This window comes from Hippichthys cyanospilos, chromosome 16 (genome assembly GCF_059441005.1).
Source record: "Hippichthys cyanospilos isolate Australia breed blue-spotted pipefish chromosome 16, RoL_Hcya_1.0, whole genome shotgun sequence".
Taxonomy (NCBI): domain Eukaryota; kingdom Metazoa; phylum Chordata; class Actinopteri; order Syngnathiformes; family Syngnathidae; genus Hippichthys; species Hippichthys cyanospilos.
In genome coordinates, this window is record NC_142384.1 from 12,448,805 (window position 1) to 12,469,844 (window position 21,040).

Below are 21,040 nucleotides of genomic sequence, written 5' to 3' on the forward strand. Positions count from 1 at the left end.
GAGACGCAGCCGGCTTCGCAGAAGCTTATGATTACATCTAACCATAATAAACGTCTCGGTAGAGAGGAGCGTTACATGTCGCGTTGACTGGCTCCACACGCTAAATAAACAAGATGGTCCAAACGCTAAAGTGAGACATCACACGGCGAGCGTTTGAGGTGAGGTGTCGGACAGTGTGCGTCATTGCACGGGAAAGGAAGGGATGGGAGAGGAAAGGGAAGGAATGAGCCCGTCGACAGGAACAGCTGCGGGTTCGAAGCTCGCAAAAGCAATGGAAAAGATGAAAAGGCAAAGAAAATAGCGCAAGATGAGAGGACTATGGGATGGAGTGTTTGGGAGGAGTCGTGAGATGATGGCTTTGATGGGTGTTGGGACCTCAAATGACCATCACTTTTTTTAGATGCTGATTGAGACCATGAGGGAAGAGAAATTTTACGTAATAAAGTATCAAGATTCCACTGCAAAAGTTTTCCGTAAAATTAGAGGAAAGCTAAACTCTGTTACCGCGCAAAGTTTTTGCAGTTTTGTCATTTTACATTTTTTAATCTGTTATAATGCATCCATTTTATTGGGTGTTTCTACTAAATGTTACATAACTTAAGAATGCCTTAACTTAAAATAAAAGTCGTCACTAACGTAATGTGATGACATTCGCAGGAGGAAGGACTCATGAATATTTTTAGAAACGATTATTCTAGCGATTACTTCATCGATTAATTGAATATTTGGATAAAGATTTTTGCATGAATGCATTACAATTTTTGTTCTCATTTAGAGATTATTCGCCAGTTATGGTTGTTCACATTGTATTGCTTAGTGATAAAAAACAACAACTAAACAGCAATTAAGCCATATTTTACAAGAGTGATTGATGTTGTACTCCACTTTTTCAGTCACAGGTTCAGTCATTGTTTTTCCAAAGTAATATCAAATGTCTTATTATTTCATCAAGGACGAGATGAATCAGAATAACATTTGAAGTTAAACAATGGTTCTGAATGATTACTCAATTATTAAAATGATTGTCGGTCAATTTCATAATCAGTTACCTTTTGATTAATTGATCATTTTTGACAGCTCAATATTAAATTAGGGCTGCAACTGACAATATTTTAATAATGTTTTGATGATATTGTCACTCACATCAGATTTTTGAAGAATGTGTTTTCATTTCAATCCCTTTATTAAAAACACTGAGCATTTTTTTAAATGACTTTGTAGAAAATATTTTTCAAAATGTAGTTGCTGGTTTGGTCTGTAATGTCGGAAAATCAACAAAAATGTAGGTAAATGAAAGCTGATGTTTGCAAATGTCTGTCAGTCTGCTTTTATAGATGATGAAAGACATCAGAAGTATGTACAGTCAAGAGGCTGTCATCGGGCATTTAGACAACTTTAAGCTAAAAATACTTATATTAATTCATCAGGTAATTGATTAGTTGTTGATTGATTGGTTAATCTTTGCGCACCTCTAATAGCCAGTTTTGCATGGTTGGATCGGTACGTTTGTCATGGCAAGGAGGGGTATCATTTTAACTGAGGCTAAGTAACTTTGAGGAAGGTGGCAGGAACACTACCACACAAAAAAACTATCAATATAGTGACTGCTATACGTCTCTCTCTCCCCATTTGTTCCAAAGATGGCAGTCGATGTCTAAACATGATAAATGCAAAAACTGCAGAAAAAAACTTGACGAGTAAGTAGCATTTGATGCTCAAATCAGAATGGTACTCATAATGTTCTGCGCTATCTATCCTTGACAGAGCCACTGGAAACTTGAAGGTTATTCAGTCTGAATGCAGCTGGTCGGAATTCAGACTTTCATGACTGTGCTATGCACCGGTCCTGGAAATGTAGTCTTCCATCAAGCAATACACAGTTTTTGTCTATATGGCAGTGCCATAATCAACAAAAAATGAAAGTTCTTAAAAAATAAAAATACTGTATCTGCTTATAAATTGCATTTGGCACACTGACAATTTAATTTCTTATGAAATGTGAAGTTTTTGGCAGTGACATTTTTCACCATGAAGTGAAACATCTCGCTAACAGAAGCCACGGCTCTCACCATGTGGCTGCCGTGCCGCATTTATGACGAAACAATAAGATCAAAAGAGAAAGCGTATTAGCGATCAGTAATGGGAGTCAGAGGTGGAGTGAAGGAGCCAAAAACAGGCATTTTACTGACATGAAAAAGAACTGGAAAACCAACAATGCAAAAGACATGTCAAGAGAGCACACACAGTAAAAGCCATTCCTCCTATCAAATCAACGCGCTCAGGAAACTACATATTACTCAACAGTTATACAACTGAATTATGTACTATAACAATGTGCTCCCAAACACCACTCAATTTCACCACTTCAACAGTTTCTTAAAAAAAAAAATAACAATTTGTAACTAATAAATGAAACGTTGCTTTTTAACAGATCGACTGTGCAAAATCTCTTCTACCCAACTCTGGAATGAAAGTAAAAAACTCGAATGTCGAGTAAGGTAGGCATGTATTTGCACGGGCAGTGTACAGTAGAGGCAGTACAAGGGCCTATTGTCATCATCTACCCTCTCGCGAGCCATTTTTATTTGCAACATAGTCAAAAGCTCCATAAAGTCCATAAGCATTGTTTTAAGACTAAATAAATGCAATGATAATATATGTTTCTTTTGAAAGTTGTAATCTTTAACCACAATTAGGCAACAACAATTAATAATCATATTTTGTATTGTACTGTACTCCTCTTTTGGACATTTATTAATGGCAACAACAAAGACGGAACATACAGCGAGCCCTAAAGCAAAACAGACTTGCTTTGGATTTGCATCAAATAAAACAGTAGGTAGCTATTATCCTATTTTGAGACCATGTTTCCAGACTGTTAGGCCGAGACTTTCTGGTGATAAGCGTGTCCACTGTGTCCCGAGTCCCTGCAGACAGTCTTTAACTTATTTTGAGTCTGGAGTTTCCCAAAAGTGTCCTGCTGACTCATAAGTTGTACACGCAGCTTCAAAAAGCATCTCTTGTTGAATTTAGGGCAGCAGAATGTGGATTTAAACTTCTGGAATGACCATTTGTCATTTTGCATACAGTAAGACAAAACAAATAGCACGAAATGACCACGTTCCAGCAAGCGAAGCCTTTTCTCTTTGTTCGTGAGGCGAAGATGAAGGAACAGAGCCGACTGGTGCGCACATCTATTAGAGGGAGTGCCACTTGACTGGCCACTTCCTTCTAACCAAATTCTCCATTCTGTCATTGAAAAGCTATTTTTATAAGAGGCCACGGGAAGTCTGGGAGTTGATGAGAAACACACACACACACACACACCACGCAAAGACGCAGAGGCGAGGCAAAGGCAATGGCCGATAAAAGGTAACGTGACCGTTGTGTTGTGTTGTAGATGTGACGACAAGGACGCTTCAAGCAAGCCGTCTCTGTTGACCAGGGGAATTCCTGGCAGAGTGATTTTGGAGACTAAAAGCTGAATCACATTGCCAGGGATTTCCAATGGCTGGCATGAGGAACGCAACACAATCGCATGAAAAACATCCTCCTATGCTGCATATACCTAGCCTGGCAGTGACAGGACTTAGCACACATGTGAACAGACTCTACCATGTTCACAGTGGTTAAGTTCTGTCGCCACAGGGCTGTAAACTGCAAGGGCTGGAGGAAAGGTCAAGGTCACGGGTCGTCGTCACTTTACTTCAAAACACACCTATTACGATTTGGGATTTCATGTTAAAAAGAGCAAATGGCCTTTTCGTAACATGGATTGTTTAGGCCATTGGTGAATGACAAATGTTTGGCATAAGAATGTCCTTCTGTGCAGCAGGTCCCGCTTGCCGTTCAGGTGTGATTCCGGAGATGTGCATGCGCATGGAAGTCATGTTGACTTCACAACATGTATTTTTACTGATAAAATGGTTGTGCTTCTATTTGTTTTAGTAGGAATAAAGGTCTCCCCCATTTCACACCTGCTATCATCTGCAGTTAAATAATTACATTGATAATATGCCACACCACCAGGGCCCGCCTCTTAAAGGCACATGTGCGTTATTTTTTTTTATAATGACAAATGTTTAAAGTGTGGCGTTAATGTCTTTAAAGCCTGTGGGAGTGACTATTAAAAATGTTTCTATCTGGTCTCTATATTGTGGATTTTCACTATACGTGTAGCCCACTGATGGATGGGGGTTTCACTGTATAATATGCTCGCATGATGATATAGCACACCTTCTAAATCATTTTAAATGACAGAAAAAGAAAACATTGGTGTTAAAAATGGTCTGAAATATTTGAAGTAGTGCTTCTAAATGATTTTTAGCAATTAGATTAAGATCTGTAATTAATTGATCTAATTAATCTCATCCAAGCGTGTTTGAGAAAAACCCTACGGCTTGTTTTGTGGTGGATCAAGAGAGTGCATATATATATATATATATATATATATATATATATATATATATATATATATATATATATATATAATAAGACTATCAGGTTAAGCATAACACAATGACACCCAATCAGTGTCCACTTCAGGATGTGATTGGCCATTTTTTTCCAACCAGCATCAACGCAAACATAAGATGCCCAATGCATAAAAACACATCTCATCAGCACAGAGAAACTAGATTAAAAAGGAATGTGATTAAAATAGTAATATTGACTATGACTGTAATTAATTGATCATAATGAATCTATTAATCTGATTATCTTCATTTCAAGTGATATTTGAAGTCAAAAGTCTGAAAACACACTAATTCAATGTTTTTAGGGATTTTACAATTAGTTGAATACTTAAGTCATTGAAATTATTAATAAATATTGAAGTTATCATATGATATAATTGAAGAACCTAAATTATGAAACCTTCTGGGTCAAATTTCTAAAGTACATTTTACATGCATTTTAAAGCACAATATTCCCACATAGTTCTGCACATTTTGATATATTTTCAGTTAACTTTAAGGTGTGGATGATGCTTTATGAGCTGGAATGACTTCCAACTCATAGTTGTGTATTTTCAAGAGTTATCTTGAAATTCTTGGACTCTTGATGTATTTCAAATTAAGTGTTTGCCAACTTTTGACCAGTAATGTACATTTTTGGGAGTCACTGCAAAATGTAAAATGCTGAAAAAGCAACACAGTGCTAACAATTCCCCCTGATAAAAAATAAAAAATTCTGATAAAAAGTCTTGCGCCTATCCATTGCACTTGTGGGAGTGTTGCGTGCGTATTATGGATGACTCACCATTGTGTTATGACAATGTCACGGTGATGTGCTGCACCCAGCTCATGGGAGCTGGTAAAACGACGTCTGCTAATAACTGCTAATCTGTTGAAAAAGCAAAATGTCATCAGCTTCCTCATCACTCTCGAAAGGACACAAATAAAACTGAGATTGCTTTTTTTTTTTTTCAACCTAGATAATCCTTCGCCAGTGCTTGATCACAAATGGCATATTAATTTGACCTTAAAATATTTGTGCAATATATTAGTTTGTTCGTATAGACACCATAGTGGACCGGTCTCCTGTGCCTGCTGTGCTGATAATCAGTGTGTGACGTCGGCTGGCTCAGTTCAGCAGGAACAGGGGCCTGTGGTCTCATTTTCACTCATTTCCTTATGACACAGTATACTTGATATAATCTAAGTAAGTGACTGTTTACACTACGACTTTTGTTCATTCTTTTCTGCTTAATGTATATGAGTTGCACATTGAAATAAAAGTTTTTATTGTGAAATGTGTGTGTGTTGGTGTAATGATTGGTACTGTACTTTCAAATTAGCTCTGCACAAACACAAACATCAACTGCTAATATAAATTTGTGCACATTGCTTGAACACACAACCATTGTATAGGATGATATAGTGATCAGTATTTTCCTGGCCTGATGTTAAAAATCGATCTTAAAACAGGTTAAATGGTTGTCTCATTATAAATAAATCAAACTTTATAGCAAAATCTTGAATTTGTCTATCAACCTTTTACTAAATTTCCTACACTTGACTGACATTACAAGTGTGTTAGCTTGCTGTTACTATCAGTGTAAGATACATGTTTAGAAGCAGAAGTAAACACTTCCAAAATTAATACAGTATTCCCTCCTAAGGTCAAAATAGCCTAACAAATGTATTATTTTGAATTATTTTTAGTTTTCATTTTTTGCTCGTGAACTTTATCTACTGGTATGAAGTGTTATGCAATTCCACAAATGTTGATCTGAACAAAGCATCAGTAAATTTGGAGAACCAAGGGTTGCCATGGCGATGACCAAGACACAGCTCTACACTGAGACTGTTTTTATGTTTTAAAATGACTTCAGTTGTCATGGAAAAAATGAAGCCTCATGAACCACTTGAAAATTTTCCCTCCTCAAGATGGTGCTCGTGGTTTAGTAAAAAGAAGGTTTTGAATTTCCAATGGCTCTTTAAAGCAAGAGTGCCATCTAGAGGAGCAAAAAAATAAATAAAAAAGTGGTTCATGTGGCTTCGTTTTCCCCATCGTTGCAGAACAGTGAATTTATGTAATAATAAATCATTGCATGACAGAATACAGCACATCGAAACAATGTCGTACACAGTTAAGACACATCAAGACAATATTCCAGTCAAAGATTTCTATTTATTCCTCATATTTCAAATATTGCATCAAAATGGTACAAGTTGGCAAATACATTGCCTACAACTAAATTATTAGTTGAATATTAGATAAAACAAAACAAAAAGAGTTTTACAGTTGATGCATTTATTGTAATATCTGAGTTATATTTTATAATAATGAAAATAATTTTAATTTATTTTATTTAAAATGAAATTTTACACTAATCAAAAAAAAAAGTTTAAAAAAGTTTGAAGAGAATGTATTCAATATTCATTAATGTGGCAATACGGCTTCAAATTTGTATCATAATATGCAGAGACTACGATAAAAGTGACAGAAATTAATTAGTATACTATTTAAAAGGCGTAGTCTTTCAACAACCGATCTGATTTGCAAACACGTCAGAACAATCAATCAATCAGTTGGATGTTTGTCCTTGGTGCTTTATGTTGCTACGGCAACAATGTCACACGGGCCTTTCATTAGAGTAAAAAATAAACCCAGCTGCGTCAGAGGACTTCCTGTTTCTCAGCATGAGGTCAAAATGTGTTTTTTCCCCTCTTCATGTTTGAAAGTTTACCTTTGTGAATATCTGCCCCTCCTTTGATACATCCACACACCCATGTACTCACTCACCTGTCTCTTCAGGTTGGCCAATGAGTTTAGCAAAGCAATGGTTACCGTGGCAATAACAAGTGAGCACATTATACATAAAAGGTCACTATACATGGGGCTTCTTCTCCAGACACAGACAATTAATCCTAATCTGCAAAGGGCAAAAACGTGCATAGTTCATCATTGTCTTCCTGCCCCTTCTCCAGCTCGCCACCACTTTGGACGGGAACAGACATAATTGCCATTATGACTGCAGCTTTCGTGCACATCACACACAGCGCCGATTGTTCCTCCGTGGGGGGAGGAAGTGGGAGCAAACACTATCTGCTCTGTGCCGACGCCACACAACATTATCATAGCGTGACTACAGCTCAGCATTGGCGATGAAATCAAGTCTTTGCGTTGCTGAGAGGGCCTTCAGCGCCATTAAAGGCCCCCTTGACCAAAATCAAATCCAGTCCCAACCTCAACTTTAAAACCACTAAATACTATTGAAGTGGAAAATGTCCTCACTAAGTCTAACAACAATCTAACATGCACAAAAGGAATTCTGTATCTGACCTCTCAGCCTTCTTCTGTAGTCCTTCCATGACGTTAGAGTGGAACTAAAGTCAAGTCAAAACAATCTGTTCTGTCATGCTGCCTGACTTCTAATTTCAAAACTCAAGGCATAAAACGCAAATGGCAAACCAACAATAGCCGGGGTTCACGATGTCCATTTCCTGTTTTACGGTTACCATCATTTTTCCTGTATGCAGGCATCGTAAAAATCAAAGACAGGCACTGCACTGAACATTTTAGCTGACTTCTTAGCCATTGACGACTGCATATACAATCTGGAAAAAAGACCACTTGATACATACAGTGAGTGGCCTGAATGGAAAAGCTGTTGTGGTGGGAAAGGAACACCCAGTTTCATGTGTGTGTGTGTGTGTGTGTGTGTGTGTGTGTGTCGCACTTTGGGCTCGGTTTTTGGGAAAGTTGACTGTTTCCCAGTTCTAATTCCATTCCTTAATTCCAAAAGCAAAAGGCGGCCAATTTTTTTTCCGAAGTAAAGACACGGAACCGCGATGGAGAAAATTAAGTTTTGGTTAGCCTACTATAAAAGCAATCTAATACTGTATTCACAGTTTTTAAAGTATACCTTTTTATATAGTGCAACTATAGGAAAAACAACATGAGGATATGGGAAGCGTGATTAGGCACAGGAAGTATTAATGCCACAACATCAGACTGATTTATCACATTGGGAAATGACTTGACTTGATTATGTGGTTGTTTCAGCAGAGTGCAGGGAGGAAAGGGAATTTTAAAAGGATGTATTGTGTCTGGGCAAGTATAAATTTTAACATCAACAAGTGAACGACAGTAACGGCTTGTCGCTTCTGCCAGTTGTGAATTCTCGCTGAACAAGTTAGAAGACACCGCTCACTTCCCTTTGTTTATTTAAAACAGAAAGCTCAAACTATGTAACGTGTGATTACAGTTGAAACAATGCAAATAAATGAAAATCAAGTTACTTTTTGTATATCTGATAAAACAGAAACATAATATCTGTATATTTATGCCTTATGCATAAAAAAAGAAAATTGCACACCTATAAAAATATTTTTTTGCCATCAGCCTAAGATCCACCCCTCCATAAAGTCCAGTTGTGATTGGTTAAGTAATTTTTGTATCATCCCTGTAAAAAACAAAGAAATGGCTATAATATCCAAACATCATTGTAGATATGAATCAATATAGAGAGAGAACTATTTTCCAAACAAGACAGGTGCACGTTTTCTGCTTTTCAAAGGCTTTTAGGATAATCTAAAGTCAACTGTCCTATCATAAAACAGCTCCTTGATCATTAGTGTGCTTTGCAAATTCGGTTTTGAATAATCTAAAAATGCATCTGCATGATTCATTGTGAAATGAAATTTGGAAAAGAAATAAATAAATGTAGCTTTGGCCTCATGGGCACATGCATTTTCTCCGGTGCCTGTTTTACACCCAACTGACAGTTTCTTTGGTGCATGCTGCAACATGCAACTGTGTTTTTTCAGCCATCTGAATAAAAAAAAAAAAAAAATACAACTTGTCCTAACAAGTAAATATTGTTAGTGAAACCTAAGCAAGACCGTGCGGTCTTATTTCCACATGGCAGGCGTTGATTGTACAGGAATGCTGTGGTGCTTTAAAAAATTACCCAGCAAGAAGCTTTTTTTTTCCTCCCCCGGAAAAAGTGTTTAACTGTAATGAGACAAAGCGCTTTGCAGCATTCATTCGGCTTTCTTGCCTGCAGTCAGCTTGTCTGCATGAAGAGCGAAGGTCTCGGCCACGATCAGAGGAAAAACTAATGTGGCATCGGCATATACCTGGAAACAGAGCAAGGGGAAAAAAAAAAAAACATTTTTTCCCCTCACTTCTCAAAGTAAACCTGCGATTGGCTAGCAATCAATTCAGGATGCACCCCACCTCCCCAAAAGTCAGTCGGAATAGGCTCCAGTTACTTGCAACCCTATTGAAAACAGGCATGGTTTTTAAGAAAAAAAATGAATGGATGGATATGGGAGTAAACTCCAGTTTTTATTTGTATTTAACCATGACTTGTAACCCTAACCTCAGCATGCATTAACTGACAACGAGCAGATACCGCCACCTTGAGGACAAAATAATTACGTTGACTAAATCTCAAGGTACACATTTTGAAAATCAACGCAAAAGCAGTCCATCCTGCTACTTGCAAGGGGGTCATATAATGGAAGTCTTTTTTTTTTTTTTAATTAGTAGTAATTGGTGCTTTTGCATCAGGTAAGCAGAGCTGTATTGAAATCTGGCACAACCGACTTGTATAAATGCCTGCCTTCACAAGTTTAAAAAGGTAATTGTCTTATGGGGCACTCACTCACTTCAAACGGTTTTGAATTTGAATTTGAATTCTCAAATATTGCAATACTGACTACCAATTCAAACAAATGACATTAGTCTTCTTCCAGGCAGAATACTGTAAAAAAACAAACAGTGATACCTTGACAGGTTTGGCATCGGTTCTGATCTTGCCCCAGGACACGGCCTCATCTGGTCTGGCACCGGAGTCAGACCCATCAAACTCCTGGCCCGTGTTAACATACACACAGTAATCTGCACCATTTCTCTGTAGAGAGTAAGGGTAAAAACAGGTTTCAGCTGTAAAGTGTGAAAATTACTTGCAAATCCTTTATGCAAAGCATTTATCTTACATTCTTACATGAAAGCACAAATCTAATGGGCCAGTTTAGGGGTGAGAAACAACCACAAACCCACGCTTTACCAGAAGGCCACAGGAGGCTTTTATAAACACAGTAAACAGGAAGCTGCTCAAAATGGCCCACTGAATTTGAAACCAGCCGTGCGGCGGCCCCTGTGATTCATTTTCCTTTTTAACATCAATATCACTTTAGTTGCATATCATTTATGATTAATATGATTCAATAACTTGAGTCACTTCATCTAGACTCAATGGTGGGTGGATCTTCATTAAATACAATAAACATCAGAGTAAATCTGGAAGAAGCTATTTGATGTGCTGCTTTACGAGAGGTGAAATAAGAGATGGGTTACCATGAGGTTGGCGTTGGCTACATGATGCTTGACCAGCCCTCCTCCCAGGATGATCATTCCAGACTTTTTGGCATGCACGGCCTGGCTGTTCAGCCTGCGTATATCTATAATGAACAGACTCACGGTTAAAAAATTGTCATCAAATATTATTTGCATAAATAAGGAAATTTTCCTCTTTTACCTTCTACAATGTCCAGAATAAGGCCAGGGTTCTTATACGAATGGAAGTAAAGCATGTCGCCAAGAGAGCCGTCTGTCAATGCAGGGCTGAACACTGGAATGTTATTCTAAAAAATATATATCATTTTTTTTGGGTTAAAATTATGAAAGCACAATACATGGGCATCCATTGTTAATGTACCCAAAATTATGTTTGAATCCATCGTTATTATTTTAAATATTCTGTGTCTTAGTACTTTCTCCCCACACGTTCACGGTACATTAATGTGCTGTGGGAAATTTTCAATTTCACTTCTTTGGTCAGAATTCCTTGATCACTAACTCATTTACTGCCAGCCATTTGCAGACCCTCCTACCATCCGTAAAAATAAAAAAAAAAACATATATAATACAAATACTGTGTGTCCCTGGGATTGAATGTCTATATTATTAGGAAATAAAAATACATCCGTGAATGTTGTCTCATTCATGGATGTACTTTCTCAAAGCCCCAAAGTAGTGAAATTGCACCAAGCAAAATTTACACTCTATGCCTGTATAGCTAACCATTATCAAGATACAACCTATTCAAATAATATTAAAAATATATATATGTAATGTAGCCACCTAAAGGTTTATTAAAACTACAGAATAGTTATCAAACACTGAAATGTTTTTCCAAGTAAAATGAACCTGAGTGTTCATCTGTCGCTATTCATACAACAGAATAAGTTTCCACTAAATAAGCACTTTACAGTCCATCTCTTTGTCAGTGAATTGAGAGAAGATTCATCTGTCAGTAGTCATATACACTTTCAGTGAAACTGTACTTTAATTATTTGACATGAGATTTATTTGAACATGAAAAACATACCTTGGTGTCAATAAAGGTTGAGAAATTACAAAAAATACAACTTCAGACTGACCTTGTATGCCCAGTAGTATACAGAGTCAGTGTTATTGATCTCCTTGCCAAGGCGGTGGATCATTTTGGAAGGAGTCCAGCGGGTACCCTAGGTTTTTAATTGATTTCCAAAAAAAAAAAAAAATCACAAGAAACTAAATTAGTAATTTAGTCATAATGAGTTGGGTGGCTCTGTTTGACTAACCTCAGTATTCTGCTCCAGCAACATCTGGTCCAAGATAGGTATGAGCCAGTCTTCAAACTTGCAGTAGTTATCATTGGGCACTAGTAGGTTCCCAATCCTTGGGAATACAGGAGGTGGTTAGAGCACAAAATAGACTGACACTGATGTGAACTCATTCAAATTTTGAAGCAAGAAACCAAAATTTGTACACATCTATCACAAGCTAACCCTCACCAAGGAGTTAAATCATGTATTACCAGCTCAGACTTCACCCACCTGTTGATTCCTCTCAAACGTAACTCCTTGCCAGGTAAGCTGAAGTCCCCGAGGTATGTGTTAGCAAGACACTTGATCAAGTCCTCCTCAATACCTCCTGCTGTGGTCACAACTACATCCACCTATACAAATACCAACAAAGCAAATCAAGCACACAAACACACACATGCAAACGATCATACGTTAGCGCATACATACCATTTTGTGTTCTACCAAGTATCTGATGCTCTCCCTGACTCCAGAGCTGATGAGATTTGAAGTGTATCCCAGAAAGATGGTGCAGCCCGGGCGAGATGGTGTCTCACCAGACTCATTTTCGGCTTCAACACTCTCAAGACGCTTTTCGATCTAGGGACAAAATACATAAATGTCAAAGAAAGTGTAAATAAGTAAATGTTTCTGGACAAGTTCAACTTCTCACCATGTTGTTGATTTCTTGGATGGCCAAGCCAAGGCTACTAGCCTGGAAACCTGTGGTTAGATAGGACTTGAGCACGGCTTGGAGATCCGCCCCCTGGTTAAAATCGTAGCCTCTGATCTTGGGTAAGTCCTCTGGTAAGTCGCTGCTGGTTTTAAGTACAGCCTCAAGAGCAACAGAAGGGACCTTTTCTGCCATGCCTATGCGAATTCTGAAAAGTGCCGAAAAGACCCAAATTGAACAAGGTCGTATCAATCAGCATTACGGTCTTGATTGGTTGAGATTTACGTGAGGCAACCGGTTATAAAAAGCAATATTTTCCACATCCATTGCTTTATTGAAGAGAATTGTCTGATACTCTTGGCTCCAGGAAAAATTCATGTGAGACAGTGCTATGTCGTATTAGACTAGACCCGAGCCTACAGCCACGTGCTTTATTTGCCGTTCAAAAATGACTCAGTCAAATCTGAAAAAAACACTGGTGTATATTTTTTCCAGTGAATAATAGCCTTTTTTTCTTCGTTTCAGATTTGTTACTCACTTAAAATCTGTTGGCAAAACTATGTCAACACTGTTTTTGAGTTAGCTAACCTAAGCAAATGACTAAGCTATGCCCAAGGTACGGCAAGAAGAATGAGAAAATTACCAAAGGGTTCAATGTACACACCTTCAGGGGACACTTGGAAATACGATGCGTGTATAGTAAGCGGCTGTCACAAATTATTAGTACGTATTCCGGCTTTGAGCCAATTTAAGATTTTAAAAACACCGCATGCAAACACGGAAACTATGACAGACCAACACTACGGAAAGCTGAAAGGAACAAATGTAATTTTGCTGCTCTTCTTCTTCGTCTTTAAATTTTGTGGTTTGTCATACGATCAACTAACTCGTTAGCGCTTCCAAACAAAAGCGTTGGTATTCCGCTACCTTTGCTTTATTTGATGTACAATAAACCAAAACAGTACAGTATACGTATTTGTATGACCCTTATTTGACTGTCTTTATACTCGAATGCCTCTTTGTCTAATGAGTGAATCAAGTAATCAATAATGTATCATGTACACACGTGTAACTCATGAAAAGTACAAAATATGATAATCCTGACACTATTAATACATTGTTATTTATTTAGGTTAATTGTTGCGTGGAATTTTCATTTATTTGGTTTAATTCTGGCATGGAGTTTCCATGTACTCCCTGTGTTGACATTTCCTCTCTGGATTGCCCGTTTTAAAAATGTGTGTGTTAAAATGATGATCATGATAAGAATTAACCTGTTGATCAACATCAGGCCAGTGATCTTTCCACGCATATCTTGAAAAGGCATTATTAAAGGCAGATCAATCTGTTCAATCCTTTTTAAAAATGTGTGATCTTTGTGACCTTTGCCGACTGCCCTTTAATGTTCAAAGGGCCTCTCAACTCTACCCAACTGTGCATAAAAATATAATGCAGGTCAAAAAGGTACGCTGAAAGCTTTTCAGAGTACAGTACAGTGAGGCAGGACATTGCTGTGTTGAGATCTCTTTTTTTACTCAAAGGACAACAAATCTTTTGACAAAATTCATCCACTGAAAAATGAGCTGCAGTAACAATCTCGCTCAGGTGCAAAAAGTGGTGGAGCAGCTTCGGCTGGAGGCAAGCATGGAGAGGATTAAGGTATGTGTGACCGTTTATGAAAGATTATACTTTTATTACCAGCAGGGTGAAAGTCTACCGTTTAACACCAAGTCACCAATTGTAAATCATTGTCTGTCCACCTCTGATGTAGATTTCCCTCTCAGCAGCAGACTTGATCCAGTTTTGCCAGGACCACAGGCGCAGTGACCCCTTACTCTCCGGCATTGCTGCCTCCGCCAACCCATTCAAAGATAAGAAGTCCTGCGTGTTGCTTTGAGGCTCATAATTAATGACTCAGCAGGAGATTTAGCTGTCATTTGATGCTAACTTCAATCCCCCATGCAAAATCTCTGTTATGCTCTGTAAGTGAAACACTTTTGGGAAAATAGTTTTTAGTGTATTACTGGGACTTTTTGAGCAAATAAATAACTTTACAAATCAAAAATGGCTAGATTGATTTGTGTTTCTACAAGTTTGATCATGTGAGCTGAGAGAAGGCTGTAGAAGGCGCTGGTGTAACCTACAAACGCAACTTTGAAAAAAAAAAAAATTAAAATTACAGACCCAAGATTTTAACTGAAATCACACAGATTTCATTCCTTTGAATTATACTGACGACAATATTATTTTTAAGCCACTTTTGTGAACCGCTTGAAAAGATTACAGTAAAATAAACTGCAATAAAAATATAATATATAATAAACCAGTGTATTAATATGCATTGCTTTGAACATTTGTAATTCAGTGATTTACCACGGTATTTAATTTTGTATGCTGTATTTGTTGTTCTTTTCAAAAGGTGGAGTTCACCTACCAAAAGTTTGAAATGTTGAATGATTTTATTTGGATACATTTGATGATTATTCAAGATTCAAGAGTTTAATTGTCATATGCATAGTAACACTATACAATGAAATTCTTATTCTATTCTCTTCCCCGAGCAGATTTACATTCCGCACAATAGAGCAAAAAGCTAAACTAGGCAAAAAAAAACAGTAAGGGCAATGAGGGCAGTGACAATGAAGCACTAAAAAAAGAATAGACTCACGTTTTCAACATTTCATGGAGTAGATGCAGCGGAAGAAACTTCAGTATATACACTTGCCCTCAACATTATTCAATAATTTATGTTTTTTGTGTGTCTGTGATTAACTATTTTTTTCTTAGATTCTTTGTGAGTCATATGTGACCAACAAATGAATGAAAACAATACATTATTCAAGAGATTTTTAATTTCAATGTGATATTATTGATAGATTTCCACAAAGTGCTATGTTCAAAATTATTCATACCCCTGTCAATAGCTCAACAAAAAATGTCCCAAATGTGTACATTTTGATGCTAAATGTTATTTCAACATGTTACCAAGTGAATAAATGCATGCTTTAAAACAAATGTTGGAAAAAAAGAACAAAACAATTATTGTTTAGAAGTGTATAAATGAAAAAAAGTCTCCCAGTCATACTGGGCTTCTTCACATCATGGTCAAAAAGAAAGGTAAAGGAAATTATAAAGAAAGGAGGATTATATCTGAATCCTTCACGAAAACCTTAAGGAGTCTGCTAGGTAGGAAAGAAATGGACAAGGACAATGATGTGAATGTATTAAAATGGTCAAGTCAGATTCCTGACCTGAATCCGATTAAAAATTGAGGTGAAATTTGAAGATGAGAAAGGTGGCTCGGAAACCCACCGACTTGATTCAATTGATGTTTTGATTTTTTTACTTGTTTGTCACATATAAAACTTGCATAAATTAAAAGGGTTTGTCACAAAAATGAACAAAAAAATTCTAGGGTATGACTATTTTTGAGGACAAGTGTACATGAGGATGATAGTGCGCAATATTATGTGGTGTAAAATATTGACACCACATAATATATTTGCATAATACAAAATACATCGTAGCTTGCAGCTATCAGATACTTTTAAACGCTGACTGCATCTTATTTTCACAACTTAACAGTGCAGTTACAGTGAGACATATTCTTTGTCGACATCCAAGTTCAAACGTCACTCTTTCTTGGTCTCCAGATTTTCACACACATATCCCCTGAAGCGACAGCCAGGACTCCAGCCTCCACGCTCAGCTAGAGGAAAGGAGGGAAGTAAATATCAAATTATCACATTTACCAAATGTTATGAGTGGGTAACAAAACAAACATTTCACTAAAATTCTTATCACTTACTGGGAGGCATTTTGAATTCAAACTGCCACCAGAGACTTTAGCTAAGTAATAAAGTAACTTAAGTAAACTGTGTTGGGCTTTGGGTGGTTTTTATTTTGCTTTTTACATTTTATTCAGAAAACAATTGTATTGATGATGGCAAAGAGGAGACCGGTGACCAAATTAAATCTTTTTTCACTTTACATCACCCCAAATGCAAAAAGTAGTTCTGAAATTAGAATTTGAATAGATACAACTTTTTGCTAACTCCATACAAACAGTAAATGGAGAGTTATGTAATCAACTTACGCCAGCTACACCATCTTGGTGATGCAAGGTGCATAATGTCTTTGGAGGCCCACAAGGGATGTGCACCTGGAGAGGTGGCAAAAGTTACATTGGTAAATGCATTTCCACAATGACCTGGTGGGATATTCACCAGTCACCGGAGGTTTTAAGAGGATATATTTATGTGGCTGCAGACGATTGTTGGCAATAGAAAGATGCTTGTTGAAGTAGCATCCGTTTCGTAGCGCTAGTAGTTAATTGACAGTTGAGCAGGCCTTGGCTCTGTCGAATTCAGCTGCAACTTTTGAGATTCTTCATGCTTGAAGCTTCATTTTATACATGTGGCATCTTTTTTTAGGAACCAACATAGGTTAGCAGCATGTATAACCAGGCATCACATTACCTTGACAGTAAAATCAGAGGAGCAAGTGTAGAGGCTTCCAGGTGACTTGTGAATGCCGGTGACCATTGCTGTGTGGCCCACATCAAACTGTGACACGTGCTTGAAGAGCCCCTGCTGCATGGAAAAACAGCGGAGCATTCCCCTGATGTCTCCTCCCCAAATCTCACAGTCACTGTAGCTCATAGAACGCAGGTAAGCGCTCAGCTGGAAATACAAGAAGAATTTAAAGTTTATAGGTGGACTACGATTTTTAGGATGTGCTTACACATACCCGAACTTTATACAAGCTTTTGTCGGCCCTGCGATCGTGGACGACCACGGTGTTGTCTTTACTTGCAGAGATGATGTACTTGTCGTCTGCTGCCAGACACAGCACAGAATTGCTGTGGTGCCTGAGGGTCTTCACCAAGGGAACGGTAGCTTTGGGTAAAATAAAAAGAACGAAGAATAAATACAAACAGTCCTGTAGTGGTTTATTCTTCTCATAATAAGGGCGGCCTCACTGTGGCACATTTTAGATTGGCAATATTTTTCGTTGCAAAAATGCTCGAAATCTGTCAGACTCTTGTGCAAAATAGAGTCCACAGCCAATATTGAGATCGGATATCGGACAAATAACATAACCAGACTATGATGGCGAACACCCAAAATCTCTGATATTAGCTCTTATATACAAAGTTTTTAAAATTAATAAGAACTAATGAAAAAATACAACTCATAAACAGGCAAAGAAAACAGGCACAAATAAACGAAATAAAAGTTCCAAGAGTTCCTTGAAAAAAAAACGAATTAATTTTACATTTATAAAACTAGATTAAACTATTATCATAGTGAAGATGTCTTTTCGCTGCAATATTCGTCAATTTCATAAATGACTTGGCGGGGTTTATTTTGAATGTACCTGTGCATATTTTGGGATCGGTATGCGTGCGTACACAAAACCATCAAACAGTATTTTGGGAAGTGTAATCTACATTCTTACACAAAACTTAGAGGCTTTTTAAAAAAAATGTGTACTCCACAATTATGCTAGATATTATAAACAATACTAAACAAAACAAAAAAAATACTGCAACTCTATAGAAATTAACTTCATTTCAAACAACAAAATTCAAAACAAAATACAACACTATCATAAAAAAAGCAATCGATAGCGATTGTATGATATACAATAAAGGTGTCTCACCTCTGGGGTCATACATTTGGACCTTCTCATTGAATGTGCCAGCCAGCAAGACATCCGGCAGGCAAGACAAGCAGATGACCGCAGCTTCGGTCCTAATCACTCCCCTCTCTGCTCCACAGGCCTGGAGGTCCCACAACCTCACCGTTTCGTCGAAGCCCCCCGAAGCCAAAAGGGATCCCTGAGATGCCAAACACCACACCCAGCCCTGATGTGTGTTGTAGTGCCCCTGGCCTACAAGCGTGTGCATCAACATATTGTTTGAGTCTGCCTGCAGATTCCAGAGTTTAACATCCCGATCTCGGGAGCCCGTGACACAAATAGCCCCGTCGCCCCCCACCAAGTGGACGGAGTTGACCTCGGCGATGTGGCCTGAAAGGAGAGTGATGCATTCGAGCGCTGGCGGCGGACAAAAATTTCTGGTGCTTTGACGCTCTTTTTCTACATGTCCTCCATCACGCCGAAAGCCGAGGTGAGCCAAATCCCGGTGATGGTCAGGATCATCGTCTTGGCCCGCAAAAACAACCCCGACTTCCTCCATCACTTGTTCTGGATTATCTTCTAATCTCTCCTCCAGCGCCTCCCTCAATTGTGCCAGTTGGTCCTCATCTTGTTCATCACCCATTTCTACAAACACTACCCCTTGCTCAACATTATACGCCTCCTCCTGTACTGCCACTCGCTCTGGCTCCAAAACTCCTGGTCTATTGTCTGCTTGCCCCTCTGCCACTGGTTCTCCATTTTGCAAGGCCCTTAGCTGCTGCTGCCATCCTTCTGGGTCTGGCGTTTGGTGCACCTTTGTTACATCCTGTGCTATGTTGGTCCAGCAGGTAATGAGTCTCTCCATCTCCAAGCAAGCAATAGGCCAGTCAAAGTCTTCCCTCGGTCCCACTGGGAAGCTAGCTTTTGACCCAATGAGTCTGCGAGCCCGCAGCTGCCAGGCAGTGATGTCCTTCCCGACATTGCGCAAAGCAGAACAGACCTGAAGTGAGAATGAGGGATTGCGCCATCATCTCTTAATTGCTTTTACTCATAAAGTGAATGAGTTCATTTTGACTTTAATTTTTAATTATTAATATGCTTAAGTCTAGATTTAAGAACATACAATATACTGCAAGTCCAATTCAAGACCGTGTTAGCGGAATTTTAAGAAGATAATACGCCCCACAGATAATGGATACATTAGTGTTTATGACTCACCTTTGGCAGCACAGAGATGACACAGTGAGCAGGGAGATGTGAGGCAATGTGGATCACCATCTCCCACGGCAATGATAATAAGCCACTGGTTTCAGGAGAAAGGGGTGGGGCAGCATCACAATCACTATAGGGATTTGATTTTAAACAAAACAAATATTATTGTCTACAACTAATGTATCTGTGTTGATCTATCTATGTCAGTGATGTCTACTTGTACAACATGACAAAAGATGCAATAAACGTGTGTATGCACCTGTTGGCAGACTAAACAGGCCTAAACTTCACAGTAAGCAAATTTGTGAGTGCATTTTGATTAGCTCATCATTAGTTCACTTTTGGTGGATATGATACGTTTCAAATGTAAATTAAGTGTGCTGGGTCAAAATGGGTTGGGAAACAAAACACAGCATTAAAATCGACAGCATTAATTTGAATCTTACCCTTGCAGCGCTGCACTCGAAGCTTTACCTATCGCAAACTCAAGGCATGGCCCCTTCTGTTCCCTGTCTTTACCTGCTGCAGCCCCTTTGTTCATCCTCACGTCATCCATAGCTGAAGGAGCATTAATACGTGTCCACCAAGGCTACACACCTCACCTCTTTGGTCATTCCATATTTATCCGGTAATGCTAGCACAGACACATCTTAAGTAACTGAAGCATGAAACCAAAATCTTCGCTCTAAAAATCATATGACTGGAAACTAACATTTGATAAGTTTACCGGCTAAAAAGCAATTCAAAAACAAATGTCAAATTATCACTACTGCCCAAATATTTTAACAAACATTAACGACGTCATCACATAGGATATTGTATCAACCAACTAATCAGCGGTCATTTTGGATACATTATAAAAATATAAATTATCCGATTAAAAAAAAATAAAACAACGTACTGTACCAACTGCCATCAGCTGTTTTGTAGGTGTGGGTGAACTACAAATTCAAAACGCCATTTCCTGTTCCGGCGAGGAAAATTTGCGTCATCAAAATGCACACTAAGAAGGGTGCTTTTCCTGTCCAGAATTTTTTTTCTTTTTAAGGGAGTATTACCCTTACTTTGCTGGAAATACTTTTTAGTTTCTACCTCTTGGTACCTTCATTCACGTTTGTTGTTTTCCTTATTCAAAATTTAAAGTGTATTCAACCTTTGGGAAACAGCTTCATTTTCAAAAGCACTGACCTCACCTGCAAGGTCTTGCTATACTTACTTCTAATACTTGTTCCATAAAACAAACTATTTAGAACTACGAGTCTTTCATTTGTAACGCGCTCTTTGAGAATGCTTCTGGTAGTGTATAGAAATGTCAAGATTTCTATATCACATTTTTAATGCAAGGGTATTTTGTAACCTCTATTTGATAAGTTAATTTTACATTTCTCAATTTTAATTTCAAGAAGCCGCTGACTACAAATGCCTTCCT

General features: G+C 38.1%; 3 protein-coding genes across 4 annotated transcripts; 1 reads left to right on the plus strand and 2 right to left on the minus strand.

Moving 5' to 3' along the window:
• Positions 1-8,655: 8,655 nt before the first annotated feature.
• dhps (deoxyhypusine synthase) lies at positions 8,656-13,570 on the minus strand. The gene is made up of 10 exons (XM_088438139.1): positions 13,421-13,570; positions 12,757-12,964; positions 12,534-12,683; positions 12,336-12,457; positions 12,081-12,177; positions 11,898-11,984; positions 10,994-11,099; positions 10,813-10,916; positions 10,241-10,366; positions 8,656-9,587 (listed from the first exon to the last, which is right to left on the minus strand). The coding sequence occupies exons 2-10, from the start codon at positions 12,949-12,951 to the stop codon at positions 9,492-9,494; spliced, it is 1,083 nt and encodes a 360-aa protein (XP_088294265.1). The 5' UTR covers positions 12,952-12,964; positions 13,421-13,570; the 3' UTR covers positions 8,656-9,491.
• A 677-nt stretch (positions 13,571-14,247) lies between these two features.
• On the plus strand, positions 14,248-14,776 carry LOC148410634 (guanine nucleotide-binding protein G(I)/G(S)/G(O) subunit gamma-7-like). The gene is made up of 2 exons (XM_088437143.1): positions 14,248-14,415; positions 14,528-14,776. Exons 1-2 carry the CDS (start codon positions 14,335-14,337, stop codon positions 14,651-14,653), a joined length of 207 nt encoding a protein of 68 aa, XP_088293269.1. The 5' UTR covers positions 14,248-14,334; the 3' UTR covers positions 14,654-14,776.
• Positions 14,777-15,588: 812 nt separating this feature from the next.
• On the minus strand, positions 15,589-20,562 carry fbxw9 (F-box and WD repeat domain containing 9). 2 transcript variants are annotated; one of them, XM_088438146.1, is made up of 8 exons: positions 20,513-20,562; positions 20,058-20,169; positions 19,618-19,741; positions 18,421-19,399; positions 17,506-17,654; positions 17,235-17,438; positions 16,853-16,918; positions 15,589-16,465 (listed from the first exon to the last, which is right to left on the minus strand). In XM_088438146.1, exons 2-8 carry the CDS (start codon positions 20,165-20,167, stop codon positions 16,382-16,384), a joined length of 1,716 nt encoding a protein of 571 aa, XP_088294272.1. In that variant the 5' UTR covers positions 20,168-20,169; positions 20,513-20,562; the 3' UTR covers positions 15,589-16,381. The 2 variants fall into 2 exon arrangements, with proteins under 2 accessions (XP_088294272.1, XP_088294271.1); XM_088438145.1 differs by having other exon boundaries at positions 20,058-20,245; positions 20,513-20,559.
• Positions 20,563-21,040: the final 478 nt, after the last annotated feature.